Source organism: Sciurus vulgaris, assembly GCF_902686455.1.
Source record: "Sciurus vulgaris genome assembly, chromosome: 16".
Taxonomy (NCBI): Eukaryota; Metazoa; Chordata; class Mammalia; order Rodentia; family Sciuridae; genus Sciurus; species Sciurus vulgaris.
The window spans coordinates 11,715,423-11,734,232 of record NC_136477.1 but is presented as its reverse complement, the minus strand read 5'-3'; the positions used below and the strand labels follow the sequence as shown (position 1 = coordinate 11,734,232).

The 18,810-nt window shown below is 51.5% G+C and overlaps 2 protein-coding genes across 2 annotated transcripts; one reads left to right on the top strand and one right to left on the bottom strand.

Annotated features, from left to right (window-relative positions):
* Positions 1-424: 424 nt before the first annotated feature.
* On the bottom strand, positions 425-4,690 carry CALR (calreticulin). Its single transcript, XM_079116536.1, has 9 exons — positions 4,518-4,690; positions 4,060-4,161; positions 3,665-3,868; positions 3,073-3,167; positions 2,761-2,970; positions 2,559-2,672; positions 2,232-2,375; positions 1,271-1,363; positions 425-1,195 (listed from the first exon to the last, which is right to left on the bottom strand). The coding sequence occupies exons 1-9, from the start codon at positions 4,606-4,608 to the stop codon at positions 995-997; spliced, it is 1,254 nt and encodes a 417-aa protein (XP_078972662.1). The 5' UTR covers positions 4,609-4,690; the 3' UTR covers positions 425-994.
* Positions 4,691-9,019: 4,329 nt separating this feature from the next.
* FARSA (phenylalanyl-tRNA synthetase subunit alpha) lies at positions 9,020-18,271 on the top strand. Its single transcript, XM_079116222.1, has 13 exons — positions 9,020-9,210; positions 11,640-11,777; positions 11,864-11,962; positions 12,036-12,154; positions 14,006-14,098; positions 14,190-14,318; positions 14,394-14,509; positions 16,392-16,476; positions 16,556-16,655; positions 16,748-16,916; positions 16,996-17,073; positions 17,200-17,314; positions 17,871-18,271. Exons 1-13 carry the CDS (start codon positions 9,064-9,066, stop codon positions 18,004-18,006), a joined length of 1,524 nt encoding a protein of 507 aa, XP_078972348.1. The 5' UTR covers positions 9,020-9,063; the 3' UTR covers positions 18,007-18,271.
* Positions 18,272-18,810: the final 539 nt, after the last annotated feature.

Below are 18,810 nucleotides of genomic sequence, written 5' to 3'. Positions count from 1 at the left end.
TATATACCATCTCTGAACTGGTATGTAAATATGTTAAAAATTGCCCATCACTCCATGTAGTACTGCTCCGTGATGAGCAAGAGATACATCCGGCTCTAAAAGTGTACAGTATAAAATACAGGTTCACATCCCTAAGTCTACCACCACCTCTTACAGCTTTCTAGACCTCAGTCTACCCGTCAACCTGACACTAGAACCAACACTCACCAGTTTGGTGCAAGGCTAATGTGCAGTATGAATAGTGGCAGTCCTTCTCCCATTGGTTTGGGGGATATAGGGCACACGAGTCCTGTCATCTTGTGGAAACTCAGTTCTTTAGCAGCTGAAAAATGAGCCTTGTTCAGGACCTGCTCCCCCACCCCCAATAAAAAGGCCAATTTAGGATTCCTAAGTCCAGCCTCCCCCACAAGGAAAACACAGGGGGGAGACACAAAACTTAATTTAATAGAAATTTTGTTTGTAGTTCTTACATTCTCAGTGTGAGTCGAGCTAGAACCCACTGCCCCATCCAGAAGTGGCCCAGTCTTGGAGGCAGGGGAGAAAAGTGGGGAGGAGGGGACAGGGAGAGCCCCATTCTTCCTCAGTGCTGGGGGGCTGATGCCACCCCTTTCTCCTGCCCCCCTCTCTGGGCTCCAGGAAGGAGAGCAGATGGAATCTCAAGCCTAGGGCTTCTCCTCCACACCCTCACCCCCCAGGGTTGGAGGATAGTAGCCAAGGGACCAGAGAGCCAAGGGGACAGAAAAAGGGAAAGATGTTGATTGAGAAAATGAGAGCCAGGGGTGGTGAGGACTCAAGGAGAATAAGACAAAACACCAGTAAAAAAAAAAAAAAAAAAAAATAAGGCGGGGAAACAACCAAAATCCACCCCAAATCTGAACCCGCCTGGAAAAAAACTGAAAGTTCTTGAGTCTCATAGAGACATTATTTGGCGTGGTCAGCTCTGCAGTGGGAGCGCCCAGGCCTCAGTCCAGCCCTGAAATGGCTGGTGTGGCCTCTACAGCTCATCCTTGGCCTGGCCAGTGGCTTCTTCCTCCTCGTCTTCCTCTTTGTCCTCCTCATCCTCCTCGTCCTCATCTTTGTCCTCCTCATCCTCCTTGTCCTCTGCCTCCTCCTCCTCCTTGCGCTTCTTGTCCTCCTCTTCCTCTTGAAGCCTCTGCTCCTCGTCCTGTTTGTCTTTCATCTGTTTTTCTGCTTCCTGCATGGACAGACCATACCCCTCAGCACCTGGCCCCTTGCCTGCCCCCTGATCAGAACAGGGACCCCGGCTCACCTTTGTGACACCCCATGTCTCATTGCCAAACTCCTCTGCATACGCCTCGTCATTGGTGATGAGGAAATTGTCAAAAATGGTGCCAGACTTGACCTGGACAATGAATGGAAGAAGAGGTTGTCACAAGTGACACCACAGCCCTGCCTCTGGCCAGTGCTCCACCTGTGTTCCTGTAACCACTGCACACTGTTACTATCTGTACATTTATTGAGAAGGACTTGAACACTGCTAATGCTGCAGTTCAAAACAAAGCAGACCACAGGGGCCCACTCCCTAGGTTCAAACTCCAGTTCTGCCATTTCCTGGCTATGTGACCTTGGGCTGCTGAATTTACTTTTCTGCACCTCATTTTTCTTCACTGGTAGGACTGGGGACTCACTTCCTTGTTCAGAATTTTTTTTAGGTATCTACTAAGCCAGGAATTGTCCGGTAACTTACTTTTTGTCAATTTTTTTTTTGGGGGGGGGGCAGTGTTAGGGATGGAACCCACAGCTTCATGCAGGCCCGGCAAGTGGTCTACTACTAAGCTGCCCCCAACCCCCTGGGGCCTCAGTGTCTTTTCTTTGCACTACTGGGGAATCAAAACTCAAGGTCTAGCAAGTCTTGAACCTTGCTACGCAGGCACCCTAACCACTCCAGCCCCTCATTTTCTTCCCTGCGGTGCTGGGATGGAACCCAAGGCCCTGTGCACACTAGACAAGTGCCCTACTACACAGCTACTTCTGCAGCTCTCCCCACTAACTTTCTGTGTTGTCTACAGTTAAATAAACTGAGTTACATTAGTACTTGATTAAATACTTGGTACATAAGTATATGCTTAAAATGGGGTGCACTGTGAGGACTCCCCAGAGACAGACCAGAAAATACTTCAGAAAATGTACCATTTCTAGGTCAGACCTGCTTGGCACTGAATCCTATGCCTGTTCCTTCAGGTCTCCACCTGAGGTCCTTTGTATCTCACCTGCCAGAGATCTAGGCCCAGCACAGCAAAGTTATCATAAGCATAGATATTGGCATCAGGGTAATATTCAGGGTTGTCAATTTCTGGGTGGATCCATATGCCCTTGTAATCTGGGTTGTCAATCTGGCGTGGCTTCCACTCACCCTGCAACAGAAGGGAATCAAAGTGAATAGAGGTGGGTGCATGGCCCACTGTGACCTGCAGTCATGCTGAGAGCCAAGTTCATCTTGATTTTGTGTTTTTGCAGAGCAGGGGACAGAACCCAGGCCTTGTGCATGCTAGGCAAAAAATCTACCACTGAACTAAACCTCCAACCCCCAAACTCACCTTGTATTCAGGGTTCTGAATAACTGGTGGTTCCCACTCTCCATCCATCTCTTCATCCCAGTCCTCAGGCTTCTTAGCATCAGGGTCAGGGATGTGCTCAGGTTTGTCCCAGTCCTGGATGTATGCAAGGAGGTCAGAGTGGACCCAGTTGTCCTCTACACACTCTGCAGTGGTGGTGGAAAGCCCCTGCCCAAACACCAACCTCAGGCTTGGAGTCTGTGGGGTCATCAATCTTCGCACGCTCATCCCAGTCTTCTGGCTTGGAAGCATCAGGATCCTTTATTTTCTTGGGTGGCAGGAAGTCCCAATCATCCTCCAAGGAGCCTGATTCCACCGGGCTATTGTCAATCTTCACCTCATAAGTGTTGTCAGGCCGTACAATCAGTGTGTAGAGGTGTGTGAATTCATCATCCTGAAGAGGATGGGAGCTGAGTGGCCCCACCCACCAAGCTGGCCTCTGTGCTTCCCAGACAGTCACTTAGCACCACCCCCAGGGACACACCCCCAGGCACACCTTGCACCGGATGTCCTTGTTGATCAGCATGTTCTTGCCCTTGTAATTGAAAATGACATGAACCTTTTTGGTGCCAGGGCCACAAATGTCTGGGCCTAGATGGGAAGCAGATTGAGTGAAAGTCACAGGCTGCCCATTGCTGGGCAGAAAGACCCCATTCTTAAACTCGGGCAAAAAAAAATGTCAATACAGAGGCTGAAAAAATGAGGTTCAAATCCTGATTTATGCTAAGGGGCTATGACAAGAGTCTTAAGTAAAACAAAACAAAAACACAAAAGCAGCACTCTAAAATTCTTTATCCTCATTTGTGAAATCAGGATATACCTATGCATGACCATTCAAAGTAGTCTGGATCTGCAATCATAACACAGCAAGTCACTATCTGATCTACCCCTTTAGGTATCCCGGACTCTCCCCACTCTGACATCCCTGACCTCTAGCTACCCCTCCCAAAGGGAGAAAAAAAAAATCTGATTATTTAAGTCTATGGTCTCATGAATTCTTCTGAGTTAGGAGGAATTCAAGGACTTTCATTCATTCTCCACCCTCCAACTGAGGGGGCAGTGGTCAGCACCAGGGTGGGGCCCCTCACCAAACATGATGTTGTATTCTGAATCTCCATGCATGTCCGTCTGGTCCAAATTATCAGGGAACAGCTTCACATAGCCACCCCCACAATCAATGTTCTGCTCGTGCTTCACAGTGAACTGCACCACCAGCGTCTGGCCCTTGTTGCTGAAAGGTTCGAATCTGGCCGACAGGGCATAAAAGCGGGCATCCTGGCTGGTCTGCAGCCCTGATACGGGACGGGAGTGTGATTACTGTTGAGCCCCAACCCGGGGAAACCAGACCGCCCACGACACAGACGACTCCCCACCCCTTCCTCCAACCTGCCCAGCTCCTGGGGGATGCCCCGGCTATGTGTGTACTGACTACAGCTTCCGCCAAAAAGTCGTCCTGGATCCCAGAACCCACTCCCTGGCTTACCTTTATCCTTCTCCTGGTCACCGTAGAACTTGCCGGAACTGAGGACGAATTTGCCAAAATCTGACTTGTGTTTGGATTCGATCCAGCGGTCGGTCCACTCGTCTAGGGGGGTCAGAGGAGCAGGTCAGCGCGGCAGTGCTGACCACCCCCACCAACATCTGCCAGGAGCCAAAAGCTGTTGGGGGGCAGGGAAGGAGATCCTCGCCTCTCCCTATCCCAACCTCCAGTTTGACAATTCTGGAGTTAAAGAGATCCTGGGGCGAACCCTAACTCCCACCGCAGGAGGCCGCTGCATCTTTCACGTTCCCCAGGGACGCAGGAGAGGAATCGCCCGCGGCTACAGTCCCCAGGGGCCACTATGTTGGCCCTCTGAGCGGTAATTACTGGTAACAAGGCAGATCTGGGCTGGGGGACAGGCCGCGTCGTCGAGGCGGCCTCGAGGAGGGACCAGGCGTTACCTCCGTCCAGAAACTGTTCCTTAAAGTACACGGAGGGCGTGGCGGCGGCCAGGCCAAGGAAGCCAAGCAGCAGCGGCACAGGTAGCAGCATGGCGGGCCGAGGGGGCGGCGGCGCGCGGGCCCTTTAAAACGATCCTCCAGCAGCGGCTCTGCAGTACGGACAGACGCCGTCGCCGGCTGCGCGATTATATACCCGCCCGCCTCTCAAGCCAACCTGACTCTGCCTTTGGTCCCGCCCCCGCACCTTGTCATTGGCCCACCACCACAACCGTCCCTTCCCATTCGACCCTAGTCGACCCAGCATGTTCGGCTGTGCCTCGGAACGCAGGGATCCCAGATGGCCGATTTCTATTGGTCGCACTACCGGCCAATGAGGGTTGACCACGCGTTGTGGGGGACGCCCACTGTTGGGGTGGGGGCCGCTAGCCCCTCGAGCCAGGTCATGTGACCAGGTCTCAGCCCAAACCCGCCCTCTCCCGCGCGCGTCTCTCCCATCTGGGCGTTTAAAGAACCCTCGGAGCGCAGTTACCCCGCGGTATGGGGACCCTGTCCCAGCTTGCTCACTTCCATCTCCTTTGCGTTTAGGGGTGGACAGTGATTTCCCAGCTACTTTCTACCCTGCACTTGGGAACCCCACGCCCGGGCGTGATCTTTCCGCCGAGGTTGGGGCACAGGGCACCAGAGTTCAAGGACTGAGGCACTGGGACTTCGCTGCCTCCCGGTGCCACAGCCCTGCAGGAGCTTTCTCCTCCTACCCTCTAGTGCCTTGGCGGTCTGTCAGTGCTGCTGTGTGCCCTAGGGCAAGTCACTTAGCTTCTTTGAAATCACCAAAGCTCCTCAGGCCAGGAGGGGCGACTCTGACCAGATGCTACCCGGCAGAAATACTTTTAAAGCTTTCTAGGCTGTCAAGGGACAGAAAAGAGGAAGCCTAGAAGGCTCAAATAAGTGACTCTACAAACTGTGGCTCCTGGGGTGGGGATAGGACTATTCCTCTAGTTGGGTAAATGAAAGGGGTCTCTGCCTTGTGGTCTCCCACAAACGGCTTGGCTTTTGCAATTAAACGGCTATGGGCAGAGCCAGGGGGTTCCGTTTAGGAAGAAGAAGGAGGAAAGACACAGATGGTTATGGAGATAGAGCCGTAAGGAGATAAGCAGAACCCTTGGATCTACAGTCTTCTGAAGCCAGACACACATGACTGACACTAGTTCCCTGCCCCACTACTGTGAGGAGGAAGGAGAGCTGGGGGTTTTCCAAACGCTGAGCAAATTGGTGCTGGACCCGGGAACGCAGGAGTGGACTAAGGGAAGAGGGAATCCTGGCAAAAGGATGGAGAGGGGTGACTTCCCCACTAGTGTTGGGAACTCCGAAGGGGAGGAATAATGAGTTAAAGTTGGTGCTCTGCAGGTCCACAGAGGAGGGTCGCGTACTTTGAATTTTCCAGCCTAGGATCCCTCAGGAGGATGCCAAGTGCAGAGTGACCATCCCAGGCCTGCCACTGACCTTCCCACTTTCCCTCCTATCCTGTGTCATGGACACATAAACTTAGCACTTCCTCCCTGAGCCCCGCACCTCCAGCACCTGCAGAATGGGCTTAAAAACTACTTGGTGTGTGATGGAAAAAAGGAAGGATTCGTAGAAATAAATAAACCAAACTGAGGAAAGTGCTTTGAACCTAAGAAGAGAAGCAACTTTGAGGTAAGTGTGCTGAATAAAGGAGCTCATCCAGAAGTCTTAATAATCATACATGAGGGCTGGAGAGATAGCTCAGCTGGTAGAGTGCTTGCCTTACAAGCACAAGGCCCTGAGTTCGATCCCCAGTACCGCAAAAAAAAAAAAAAAAAAAAAAAAAAAAAAATGACAGGCTCAAATAATTGTGACGTTGAATGAGTAAATGTGTTCTGCTTGTAAGAGTACCTCAAGGGCTATGGAGGTGGCTCACCGGTAGAGTGCTGGCCTAACCTGTACTGCATTCATTCTCTAGTACTGCCAAAAAAAAAAAGAGAGTTCCTCAAGGCTGGGGATGTGACTCAGTGGTAGAGTGGGAGCTTAGCAAATGAGAGGCCCTGGGTTTGATCCACAGCAGTGCCAAAAAAAAAAAAAGTTTCTTGTCCATACTCAATTCAGCATTAGTAAATACTGTGTACATATGTGCATGATATATCACTGTAAAAATCTGGGCTCACAGCATCTCCATCAGGTAAAAACACTGAGGCACAGAAAGATTAAGCATTCAGAGCAGGGGAGTTGGATCCAGGGGCACTTAACCACTGAGCTACATTCACAGACTTTTTAATTTTTTAAAGAATTTTTTAGGTGTTGATAGATCCTTATTTTATTCATTTATTTATATTATATGAGATGCTGAGCATCGAACCCAGTGCCTCACATGTGCTAGGCAAGCACTCTACCACTGAGCCACAAACCCAGCCCCTTAATTTTTAATTAATTAAATTAATTAGTTACTTTGGCACCAGGGATTGAACCCGGGGGTGCTTTACCACTAAGCTATATCCCCAGTTTTTTTTTTTAATTTTTGAGACAGGGTCTCACTAATTTGTCCAAACTGACCTCAAACTTGCAATCCTCCTGCCTCAGCCTCCTGGGTAAATGGGGTTAGAGGTGTGCACCACCAAGCCTGGCCAAGATTAAGCATTTTGGTGGATAACTCAAGTGGCAGATGTGGGAGTAGAAAATACTGGTATTTCGGGGCTGGGGATGTAGCTCAGTGGTAAAGTATGCATTTAGGCACCACAGTAAAACAGTAAACAGTAAACTCCCCCCAAAAGTATTTCTTTTTTCTTTGTTCCTCTCTTTCTCCTCCTTTTTAAAGATACGGGTCTTGCTATGTTGCCCACGCTGGTCTCAGATTCATGAACTCAGCAAGCCTGCTGCCTCAAATTCCTGATTGCTGGGACCATGGGCTTGTGCTACCCCTGGACTACCTATGTTTATGACATAGTTGTCACTGGTCATATGGGTCTCTTGGTCATTTGAAATGTGGCTGGTCCCAAATGATATGTCCTGTGTAAAATACACATAAGAGTTTGAAGACAATATGAAAAAAGTGCAAAAATATTTCATTAGTATCTGTATTATAAGGATTGAAAAAATAATCTGGACATAACAGATTATGTATATTCTCAAAGTGAATTCCACCAGTTTTGCAGCACTGGGAATTGAACCCAAGGCTTTTGCACATTAGGAAGTGCTTTACCACTGACCTACATTACCAGCCCTTTTAAAATTTTTTCTGGCCAGGTGTGGTGGTGAATACCTCTAATCCCAGCAGCTCAGGAGACTGAGGGAGGAGAACTGCAAGTTCAAAGCCAGCCTCAGTAATTTATCCAGGCCCTGAGCAACTTAGCAAGACCCTGTCTCAAAATAAAAAATAAAAAAGGGCTGAGGATATGGCTCAGTGGTTAAGTGTCCCTGGGTTCATTCCCAATTTTTTTGTTTGTTTGAGTACTGGTAATGGAACCCAAAGCCTCATGTACACCACACAAACCCAGCCCTCTACTTCCAAGCTACCCCGACCCTGAGCTCCACAATATTTTATTTCTATAGGACAAAACTGATCTAGACTATAATTCTTTTTTTTTTTTTTTTTTTTTTTTGGGGGGGGGTGCTGGGGATCGAACCCAGGGCCTTAGTGCTTACAAGGCAAGCACTCTACCGACTGAACTATCTCCTCAGCCCCTATAATTCTTTTTTCTGTCTCTTTCTGCCGTTTTTGTTCTTATTTTGAAACATGGTCATACCAAGTTGCCAAGGCTGCCCTCGAACTTGCAGTCCTCCTGCCTCAACCTCCTGAGCAGCTGGGATTGCAGGCGTCAGCCACTGTGTCTGCCCCCCTACCCAGGTTCATTTCTGACCCCATATCTAGCCATTCCCTGTAGAACCTTGGGCAAGTCATATCAGCTTATGAACCTCAGTATTGTCATCTGTGAATTGAAGAGATGATATGGATATCTACATCACAAAGTTTTGGGGGGCCGAAACGAAATAATACACCTGAAACACCCCATACAGGTTAGACAGCACCTTGACTGTAATTAGGTGAGTTCCTCTCCTTACTACAAATAGGGATGGTCCATACCCAACCTCCCTTTCAAAGTTCAAAAGAAGATGATACAAGCAAACTGACCATTTCCGGAGCCTGCCACCCTCTGCCCTCTCTATGGGCAAGAGAGAATCCTAGAAGGGTGCACAGGTTCTGAGCCCCTAGAGGGTGAAAAAAACTCAAGGTCATATCCTGCTCTTGGTGTGGCTGCATGAAATTCAAAACAAGACAAAACTATGTTTCTAACTGTGAGGTCACCAGTTGTATCTCACTGCTCAACCAATAACCACTGGCCGAGCCACTGTGGAGACAGGGACCGAGTCCTTTCCACCCTTGGAGGCTCAGTTGCCACACTTTAAGATGGCGACGTCCAGAGTCTGTACTCTGGTCCTCCACACTCAAGATGGCGGCGCACGCTCGGGGCGCCGGTTCCGGTTCCGGTTTCCCTGTTCCAGTCTGGACACGCTGAGCGCGCTGGGAGTAGCCATGGCGGATGGTCCTGTGGCGGAGCTGCTGCTGCAGAGGCTGGAGGCGGCAGATGGCGGCCTGGACAGCGCAGAGATCGCAACCCAGCTGGGCGTGGAGCACCAGGCGGTGGTGGGCGCGGTGAAGAGCCTGCAGGCTCTAGGCGAGGTGAGCCAGGCCTACGATGCGGGGCTTCCCTGCCCGGGTAGTCCCCTTGCCTGGAGAGCCCTACTTCCAGGCCAGATTCCCTCAGTCTGGTTAGGGGTAATTAAAATGGGCCCATCCTGGGATGCACAGACCGGGAGTCTGGGACGAGTGAGCGTTCGGCATCAAGGAATGTTCAAGTGATAAACGTCCATTGAGGAATGATCAGCATGCTGTTGGAGGTTGGTACGTTTTATGTCAGTGGACAAGGAAGATGTGATCACTGCCTTACAATCTACTAGGAAATGCCAAGTGACCAGAGTGATTGGGGAAGCACGGGGAACCCAGCAGTGACTGTTGGCCCAGACTTGGATGTCTTAGGAGAATGGCCCACCTAGTGGGTCTCATTTGGGTCTGTGCACTGTGAATGAACGCCATGGCATGTACGGGATCGATAGCAGACTATTGGGGAGGGGGTCAGGAGGTTGAGACAGGTGTCAAGAGAGAACAGCATGGCCGAATTGCAACTCTTTAGCTAACGGGGGTACTGGGGAGTCATAGAAGTAGCAGCTAGTCAGATGTGGGTGATTTCTACATTACCTTTGGGAATGATTGACACGGGTAGGGCTGGAGGTGAAGGCAGAGGCTGGCCAGGTGTCTGGCTGTGGAGGCAACTGAAAAAGGGGGCATAAACTAAGATTCAGGGCAAAGAAGGGCAGCATGGATGAAGCCCAGCGTTCCATCTTGGGCACGTGGAGGGCGGTGAAGGGCTGTGGAGTCATGGGATGAGGATGCCAAGGGGCTCATGGGCCACCTAGGAGGCTAGATCCATTAGGCCAGGATCTAGGCTGTTCATTTGTCAAGCACAAGTTCGTGCCCATCTTACCCTCAGCTTTACTTGTTGTCTGATCCTTTCTAAAAACCTAGGGTTGTTTTCATTTGCAGGTAGAACAACTCATGCTCAGCACAGACAAGTAACTTGATAAGTGTCACTACAAGGGTCTGATGAACCTGGATTTGAAATGCAGGTGCTCACACTACAAAACCTGAGGGCCTCAATGCAGAGGAGGGTTCCAAATTACAATGTGTGGGTGACAGTGCTTTGATCAATGTGAAGTTGACAGGTTAAAGAGGGTTAAATAATGACAGTTTAATGGGAACAACCAGATGACAATAATGGCAGTAACAACAACAATAATAATGGAGTTAACCTAATATGTTAACCATCCTACATTCTTTCTGTGTATGAATTCATTTACTCTTCAAGACCTGCTGACGTAGATTAACCAGACCCTTCTTTTTGGGGGTAGAGTACTGGGAATTGAACTCAGGGGCACTCGTCCACTGAGCCACACCCCCAGCCCTATTTTGTATTTTATTTAGAGACAGGGTCTCACTGAGTTGCTTAGCACCTCGCTGTTGCTGAGGCTGGCTTTGAACTCATGAGCCTCCTGCCTCAGCCTCCTGAGCCCCTGGGATTACAGGCGTGCACCACCATGCCTGGCACCTTTCTCTTAAGGATAAGAAAAGTCACTCAGGGCAACAGGTGTAGCTCAGTGTAGAGTGCTTGCCTAGCATGCTGAAGGATGTGAGTTCCATTCCCTAGCACTGCCAAAAAAACTACAGTCACTCAGGAAGGTCCATCAGCTTGCCCAAGGTCACACAACTGGGATTAGAAAGGACAACTGTAGAGCCTGTAAACCCTGCCCACTTGGCCTTGTCTGTCCTTGTAACCTTGGACCTGTCCTCATCCTGGAGCCTCTGTTTTCTATTTGTAATGTGGACCTCCATTGCCCTTCTCTGGTACTCTCGGCACTGAGATACAAACACATAAACACAGACAAATCTGTTTACCTGTGCCCTTAAAATATGTCCCCCTTTACAAGTGATAGTAAACATTTATTTACCCACACCCAGTGGTGTGTGCCTGTGGCCCAGCTCCTCAGGAGTTAAGGCTAGCATAAGGAGCATAGTGAAACCCTGTTTAAAAAAAAAAAAAATGACCCGGCACGGTGGCGCATACCTGTGATCCCAGGGGGTCAGGAGGCTGAGGCAAGGGGATCTTGAGTTCAAAGCCGCCTGAGCAACAGTGAGACCCTGTCTCTAAATAAAATGCAAAATAGGGCTGGGGATGTGACTCAGTGGTTGAGTGCCCCTGGGTTCAATCCCCAGTACCGGAAAAAAAAAAAAAAAAATCTCTGCTCAGTGGCATTCTAAGTGCCTCACCTTACCTTGGGAAGTTCAAGCTGTCATTACTGCGTGGGTTACATGAGAGAAAAGGAGACATAGCAGGGGGAAATCCTCCCTGTGGGGTCATTTGGCCAGAAAGTGGGACAGCTGGGATGTCAAACAGCTGGAAAGATGTGTATCAAATCTCAGGCCCAGTGCCTCTGTCATGGGGGACCTCGCTCTGAACCCACCTGTCTTCCTCTGCTGTCCCGATTTCTCCGCAGGTCATTGAGGCTGAGCTTCGCTCTACCAAGCGCTGGGAGCTTACTGCTGAGGGCGAGGAAATTGCCCAGGAAGGCAGTCATGAGGCCCGAGTGTTTCGCAGCATCCCCCCAGAGGGCCTGGCCCAGGGCGAGCTCATGGTAGGAGCCTGGAATGCAGGACCCAAGGAGGGGATGGGGTAAAGGCTGCCTTGGTGCCATAACTTACTGTAACCTAACTCTCCCAGCGCCTGCCCAGTGGCAAAGTGGGTTTCAGCAAGGCCATGTCCAACAAATGGATCCGAGTGGACAAGAGCGCAGCTGATGGGCCCCGTGTGTTCCGAGTGGTGAGTTCCTGCAGATGGGTAGACGGGTGGACAGACAGTGGGCCCCTGACCCTCACATCCCGTGTTGTGGCAGGTGGACAGGGTGGAGGACGAGGTGCAGCGACGACTCCAGTTGGTCCAGGGTGGGCAGGCCGAGAAGCTGGGTGAGAAGGAGAGGAGCGAGCTCAGGAAGAGGAAGCTGCTGACTGAAGTGTGAGTGGTGCTGCTCAGGTTAGGCCCCACTTCCTGGGTGGCTGTTGGGGGGGTGCCAAGAGGGAGCTGTCCAGCCCACACCCGGCCACTGGTGCTGCTGCGTCACTCGGCTCTCCTGCCAAGTACTGTCTCCCCCTGGTCTTCCAGGCAAAGTGTGCCACCAACTCCCTGCTTGTGTGTCACTAGCGATCAAACCCAGGGCGCTCATCCACCAAGCTATATCCCCAGCCCTTGTTTTTCTCTTTAAGATTTTTTTTTTTAGTTGTAGATGCACATCATGACTTTATTTTACTTTATGTTTATGTTTACAGATGTTGATGGACCTTTATTTTATTCATTTATTTATATGTGGTGTATGTGGTGCTAAGACTCAAACCCAGTGCCTCACTCATGCTAGGCAAGTGCTCTACCACTGAGCCACAACCCCAGCCCATCCATATTTTTTAATTTGTACATATACATAGATGTAATTTATCTTAGTTGTATGTGGACAAAATGCCTTTATTTTTATGTGGTACCGAGGATCAAACCCAGTGTCTTGCACATGCTGGGCAAGTGCTCTGGCACTGAGCTACAGCCCCAGCCCATTTTTATTTTTTGAGATAGGGTTTCCCTAAATTGCCAAGGCTGACTTTACACTTGTAATCCTCCTGCCTCAGCCTCCCGAGTTGCTGGGATTACAGGCAGGTGTCACCACAGTCAGCTGTGTGTGTCACCTTAAATAGACAACCCTGACATCCCCCTCCCCACTGGCGTTTCACCAAAGCCCCTCACACTGATGTCCGTGTCTCCTGCCCTGTTCGTCTCCCTTACAGTGCTTAGCACTATGTGAAGTCCAGGGGGTGCGCCCCCCTGGGGGCTGGGGCAGGCTGGGAGTTCTGCTCTCAGTGACCTAGAGAGCAACAGGAGCTGGGTTGCCTAGCTGAATGAAGGCCAGGCTGTGCCACTTACTAGTGGTGTGGGCAGCCCAGTCATCTAGCCCTTTTCAGCCTCAGTTTCCTTGTCTATCAAATGGACCCTTCTCATAGGATTGTGGGGTGACATTAGTGGAACAGAGCCTGGCACAGGGAATAAACTCTTCCCAGCTGTATGCTTAGCACCTTAAATTGACCCTGGCACACATTTGGGCCTTTTTTTTTTTTTTTTTTTTGGCTTTAGGGATTAAGCCCAGGGGCACTTTACCATTTAGCTTCATCCCCAACCCTTTTTATTTCTTACTTTGAAACAGGGTCTCACTAAATTGCTTAGGGTCTTACTAAATTCCTGAGGTTGGCCTCAAATTGGAATCCTCCTGTCTCAGCCTTCCAAATCCCTGGGATTGTAGCATGTACCACCGTGCCTGGTGTTAAGTTCTTAATACGTGTTTGTTGAATGGATACGTGAGCAAACACAGGAATAGGTGGTAGCCACATCAGAGCATGTCAGGTGGAAATAAATGTCAGGAAGAAAATGAAGTAGTTATCTAGGTGGTATGGCACATACCTATAGTTTCAGCTACTCAGGAGGCTGAGGCGGGAGGATCATTTGAGTCTAGGGGTTCCAGACCAGCCTGGATAACAAAACAAGACCCTGTATCAACACACATACAAGATGGGTGTGGTGGTGCACATCTATAATCCCAGCCACTTGGGAAGCTGAAGCAGGAAGATTGCAAGTTCAAGACCCGCCTGGGCAAATTAGTGAGACCCTGTCTCAAAAAGGGCTGGGAATATAGCTCAGTGCTGGAGTGCCCCTGGGTCCCAACACACACGTAACAAAGCAGAGTGACTTGGCAGTGGTTCTGAAACTGGCATCAGATGGAAGAACAATGAAACCTGTTGATGACAGTGGCATCCCCCACCCCTGCTGCAGGACCCTGAAGACTTACTGGGTGAGCAAGGGCAGTGCCTTCAGCACCAGGATCTCCAAGCAGGAGGCAGAGCTGAGCCCGGAGATGATCTCCAGGTAGCAGTGGCTCCAGGGCTGGCGGCAGGTGGAAGCCGAGGGTGAGGGCTGCACCTCCCTCACCAGGCCTGTGCACCTGCATCCCCCGCAGTGGTTCCTGGCGGGACCGGCCCTTCAAGTCCTACAACTTCTCAGCCCGCGGTGTGCTCCCTGACAGCGGTCACCTGCACCCCCTGCTCAAGGTCCGCTCCCAGTTCCGACAGATCTTCCTGGAAATGGGGTGAGCACAGGGCTGGGGGTGTGGGTGGTGCAGCCACCTGGGGCAGGCAGGGCAGTCAGCCGTGTCTCCCGCCAGGTTCACTGAGATGCCGACTGACAATTTCATCGAGAGTTCCTTTTGGAACTTCGACGCTCTCTTCCAGCCCCAACAGCATCCAGCACGCGACCAGCATGACACCTTCTTTCTACGAGGTGCGTCAGCCCTGAGTGCCCAAACTGAAAGGATAGTGGAGGTGCCAGGCCCGGGTGGAACCTTTAGCCTGTGGCCATCCCATTTTGTAAAATAAGATTTGCCCTCCACGTGGCCAACAAAGCCCCTGGGAGCCGGTTTGTCAGTCTTTTGTGATGTTCTCTTCCTCTGACGAGGGTCCCTGCTATTCCCTGACAGTGCCAGGCTGGTGCCCGCCTCAGGGCCTTTGCTCATTCTGCAACTTCCACTGAGAAGTTTTGTTTGAGATCTTTCTTCTGAAGTTTTTTTTTTTTTTTTTTCCTCCCCAATTCCTTGGCACTGGGGATTCGAACTCTGGCCCTTGCACATGCTAGGCAAGCACCCAACAAGATGAGCTATATCGTCAGCACTGTTTGAGATCTTTAAGGCCATGCTAGAGTTGGGAGTGTGACTCAGTGGTAGAGCACTTGTCTAGCATGTGTACAGGCCTCAGTTCCATCCTCAGCACTGCAAAAAAAATAAATAAGCACATCCTGACACATCCCGCCTACCCTGCTCCACTCTGCCACCCTGAGTTTGTGTGTGTGTTGCTGGGGGTGGAGTCCAGGGCTTTGTACACGCAGGGCAAGTGTTCTACCACTGAGCTACACCCCCAGCCATCATCCCTAGACTTCATTATTCTTTCCTTATTTCCTCCCTCCCTTCTTTTATTGTCCTTAATGTCACCTAAAATTGAGTGACTTCCCACAGTGGTGGTTGTTTTCCCCACCAGGAGGTCAGACAAGGTCCCATTACCCAATCAGGAGCAATGAAGTCATTGTCATTGTTGTGGCATCTAGAACCTACTGAGCGAGTATTCATTATATACCAGCCACTGTTCTGATCTTCCACCAACTACAGGAAAGTAGAACTATTAGCCCTCTTTTATAATTGAGGAAACTAAGGCACAGAAGGGAGCATCACTTGCCCCAGGCCACACAGCTTGTAAGTGCTGGAGTCAGGATTCATTTGACTCCATTCATTCATTCATTCAGTCTTTCCAGGAGCGCCAAATTCGCATCCCTGAGGGGAATCTTAAGCATTTGCACAACTGGGGGCTGAGGTTGGCCCAGTGGTAGAGTGCTGCCTTAGCATGTGCAAGGCCCTGGGTTCCATATGGAGCACTGCTTAAAAAAGAAAAAAAGGGGGCTGGGGAGATAGCTCAGCTGGTAGAGGGCTTGCCTTGCAAGCACAAAGCCCTGAGTTCGATCCCCGGTACCGCAAAAAAAGAAAAAAAGAAAAAAAGGAATTTGCACATTCATGCCTCAAACGTCTGAGCCCCTTTGCACCAAGGTCTCTGTTAGCCCCCAAGTTGTAGCCATGAGTAAGACAGCAGTCTCTGCTCTGGCAAGACTTGTATCCTGCAGGAAGATGTGTATTAAATCCTGAGCAAACTCTGGTGAGGCCACAGGGGGACGTGTGTGTCTGTGGGTGTGGTGGGGTGAGGAATGGGTGGAGTCCGTCCATTTCAAGTCTGCTTAAGCAGGGCCAGGCAGCCAGGGAGGAAGCTGTATTGCAGTGCAAGCTCCAGGCAGAGGGACTGGTTCTTCCAAGGCTGGAGTGTGTCCCGTGTGCCCAGCTGGGTGGTCTTGTGACTGGAGGTGGCAATGAAGCAGGCGTGTGAGGGGAGGAGGGCGGGGAGGCAGTGGACGAGCTGCGGGGAGAATGGGACTTTTCTCCAAGTGAGGCAGAACCAGGGAGGTTTCTGGGAGGAGAACTGTCACTGGGTTTAGTATACCGGGCACCCTTGCTGCCATGAGGTCAGGGGCAGGGGGTACGCCTGCTGCTGCCACCACCGTGTGTACTTGAAGAAGTGGCTTTGTGAGAAATGCTCACAGACCAACCGATGGCATCTGTCCTCTGCAGATCCAGCTGAAGCCCTGCAGCTCCCGATGGACTACGTGCAGCGAGTCAAGCGGACCCACTCTCAGGGCGGCTACGGCTCACAGGGGTGAGGCGAGACCAGGACTTTGGGGCTGGGGAGGGGAAGGAGGTCAGGGCTTGACCACTGTGTGACTTTCCTCCTGAAGGTATAAGTACAGCTGGAAGCTGGACGAGGCACGGAAAAATCTGCTGCGCACACACACCACAGCGGCCAGTGCCCGGGCCCTGTACCGCCTCGCCCAGAAGGTGTGGCTCGGCAAGGGCAGGGTGGGTGGCCCGTGCTGCCGTTCTGTGGGCCCTCTGACTCCGGCCCGGGTGGGCCTGGCTGTTGCCCCCAGAAACCCTTCACACCAGCCAAGTACTTCTCCATCGACCGCGTGTTTCGGAATGAGACCCTGGATGCCACACACCTGGCTGAGTTCCACCAGATCGAGGGAGTCGTGGCTGACCACGGCCTCACCCTGGGCCACCTCATGGGTGTCCTGCGGGAGTTCTTCTCCAAGTTGGGTGAGCAGGCAGCTGGCTGGGTGGTGTTGAGGGCACCAGGAGGGTGCTCTGGTCACCAGCCTGCCTCCCACCCCCACAGGTCTTACCCAGCTGCGTTTCAAGCCAGCCTACAACCCTTACACTGAGCCCAGCATGGAGGTGTTCAGCTATCACCAAGGTACCCCTGACCAAGCTGGGGTCCCCCACACTCCCCAGCCCATGCCCACTTGCCCAGCTTACTGCTAGACTCGGCACCACCCTACATGCCACCCTGTCTTCTGTGTCCCACGCTGTGTCTTCACAGGCCTGAAGAAGTGGGTAGAAGTGGGGAACTCTGGGATCTTCCGCCCTGAGATGCTCCTGCCCATGGGGCTCCCTGAGAATGTGTCGGTCATTGCCTGGGGCCTCTCCCTGGAGCGGTGAGTACCGTTGAGGGACCCGGCGCAGCTGCTGCCTTACTCTGTGCATGTGTTCATCAGCAAGTCAGCCCCACCTCTATGCACTGGGTCCTAGGGGAGCAGGAAGGGTAACTAGCAAGATAAATAAGTAAACTTAGTGAGATCCATAAAACCAGTGTGTCTCCAAGGACAGCAGGTACTAGAGAGGACAAAGCAGGAAGGGCTAAGGAGATTGTCACAAAAGGCTTTGTGGAGCTGGTGGCATCTGAGCAGACTGGAGACAGAAGGGCCAAGTCAGGAGGATATTTGGGGACCAGTGTAGAGCCAGTGCAGAGGCCCTGAGGCTGGACTGGGCCACGTGTCTTTGGAGAACATCAAGGAGGACAGGATGGCTAGAGGGAGGGAGTAACAAGGAGAGGGGGAACAGACAAGGAAGAGGAAGGCAGATGGTACAGGACCTTGAGGGCCACAGGGAAGACTTTGGCTTTTACTTCGAAGAAGCTGAGAACCTTCAGAGAGGTTCTGAGCGGAGAGCACAACCTGACCTGGTTTTAAACTGTGACCCCTCCTCCCCAAGCCCAACAATGATCAAGTATGGCATCAACAACATCCGCGAGCTGGTGGGCCACAAGGTGAACCTGCAGATGGTGTACGACAGTCCCCTGTGCCGCTTGGACACGGAGCCAAAGCCCCGACAGACCCAGGCTGCATGACACAGGCTGCCCCAGGATAGCCCATCCTCCTCAGGTCCCTGCGGCCCAGCCCTGTTACATTCTTCACCGGTGACCCCCTTGTATTTATGAGGCCTCTGTGAGGCCAGTCCCCCTCCCACACCTCTGCACCCATCCCAGAAACAGGCCCCAGGGGGCAGGTGGCAGCTTCTTTCTGTTGGCCACCTGTGGTCTGTTTATCGAATGAGGGTGGGCCAGGGAGCCCTGGAGGCTGGCTGCTGCCTAATAAAGTGGGTGTTTGCCCTCATCTGGCTTTCTGTAGGGGTCCTGTGAGTTCCCCAGCTTAGTGTGTTGCCTGAGGGGGAGGAAACTGGGTGAGGGACCCCTGGATGCGCGGGTGGTGAGTAGGGGCTCCTGGGTCCTGGGAGACCCTGCCACCAAACATTTATCAATCATTTCCTGATGGCAAGCCTTCTAGGTGAACGGAATGGAAACTCCCTGTCCCAGTGGGAAGGGAGAGGTCAGAAGCCAGGATTCCCCCGACTGGGGGTGAGGGAGCTGTTTTGTGTGTGTGTGTGGCGGGGGTACTGGTGATTGAGCCCAGGGCCTACCACATGCTAGGCAAGCACTGTACCACTGAGCTACAACTCAGCCATTTTTTATATTTTATTTTGAGATGGGGTCTTGCTGAGTTGTCCAGGCAGGCTGGCCTCAAATTTGTAATCCTGCTTCAATCTTTCAAGTAGCTGGGATTACAGGCATGTGCCACAGTACCTGGCTAGAATTTTTTTGTTTTTTAAAGGAAATAATAGTTTGTTTTGAGCCAAATATGAGTGACCATAGCCT

Coding starts and splice junctions, on each gene's coding strand:
- FARSA (XM_079116222.1), top strand. CDS start 9,064: ATGGCGGATGGTCCTGTGGCGGAGCTGCTGCTGCAGAGGCTGGAGGCG. Junction 14,510..16,391: donor TGACACCTTCTTTCTACGAG/GTGCGTCAGCCC, acceptor TGTCCTCTGCAG/ATCCAGCTGAAGCCCTGCAG. Junction 17,074..17,199: donor GGTGTTCAGCTATCACCAAG/GTACCCCTGACC, acceptor GTGTCTTCACAG/GCCTGAAGAAGTGGGTAGAA.
- CALR (XM_079116536.1), bottom strand. CDS start 4,608: ATGCTGCTACCTGTGCCGCTGCTGCTTGGCTTCCTTGGCCTGGCCGCC. Junction 3,869..4,059: donor TGACCAGGAGAAGGATAAAG/GTAAGCCAGGGA, acceptor GTCCCGTATCAG/GGCTGCAGACCAGCCAGGAT. Junction 2,673..2,760: donor CCACAGACTCCAAGCCTGAG/GTTGGTGTTTGG, acceptor GCATACATCCAG/GACTGGGACAAACCTGAGCA.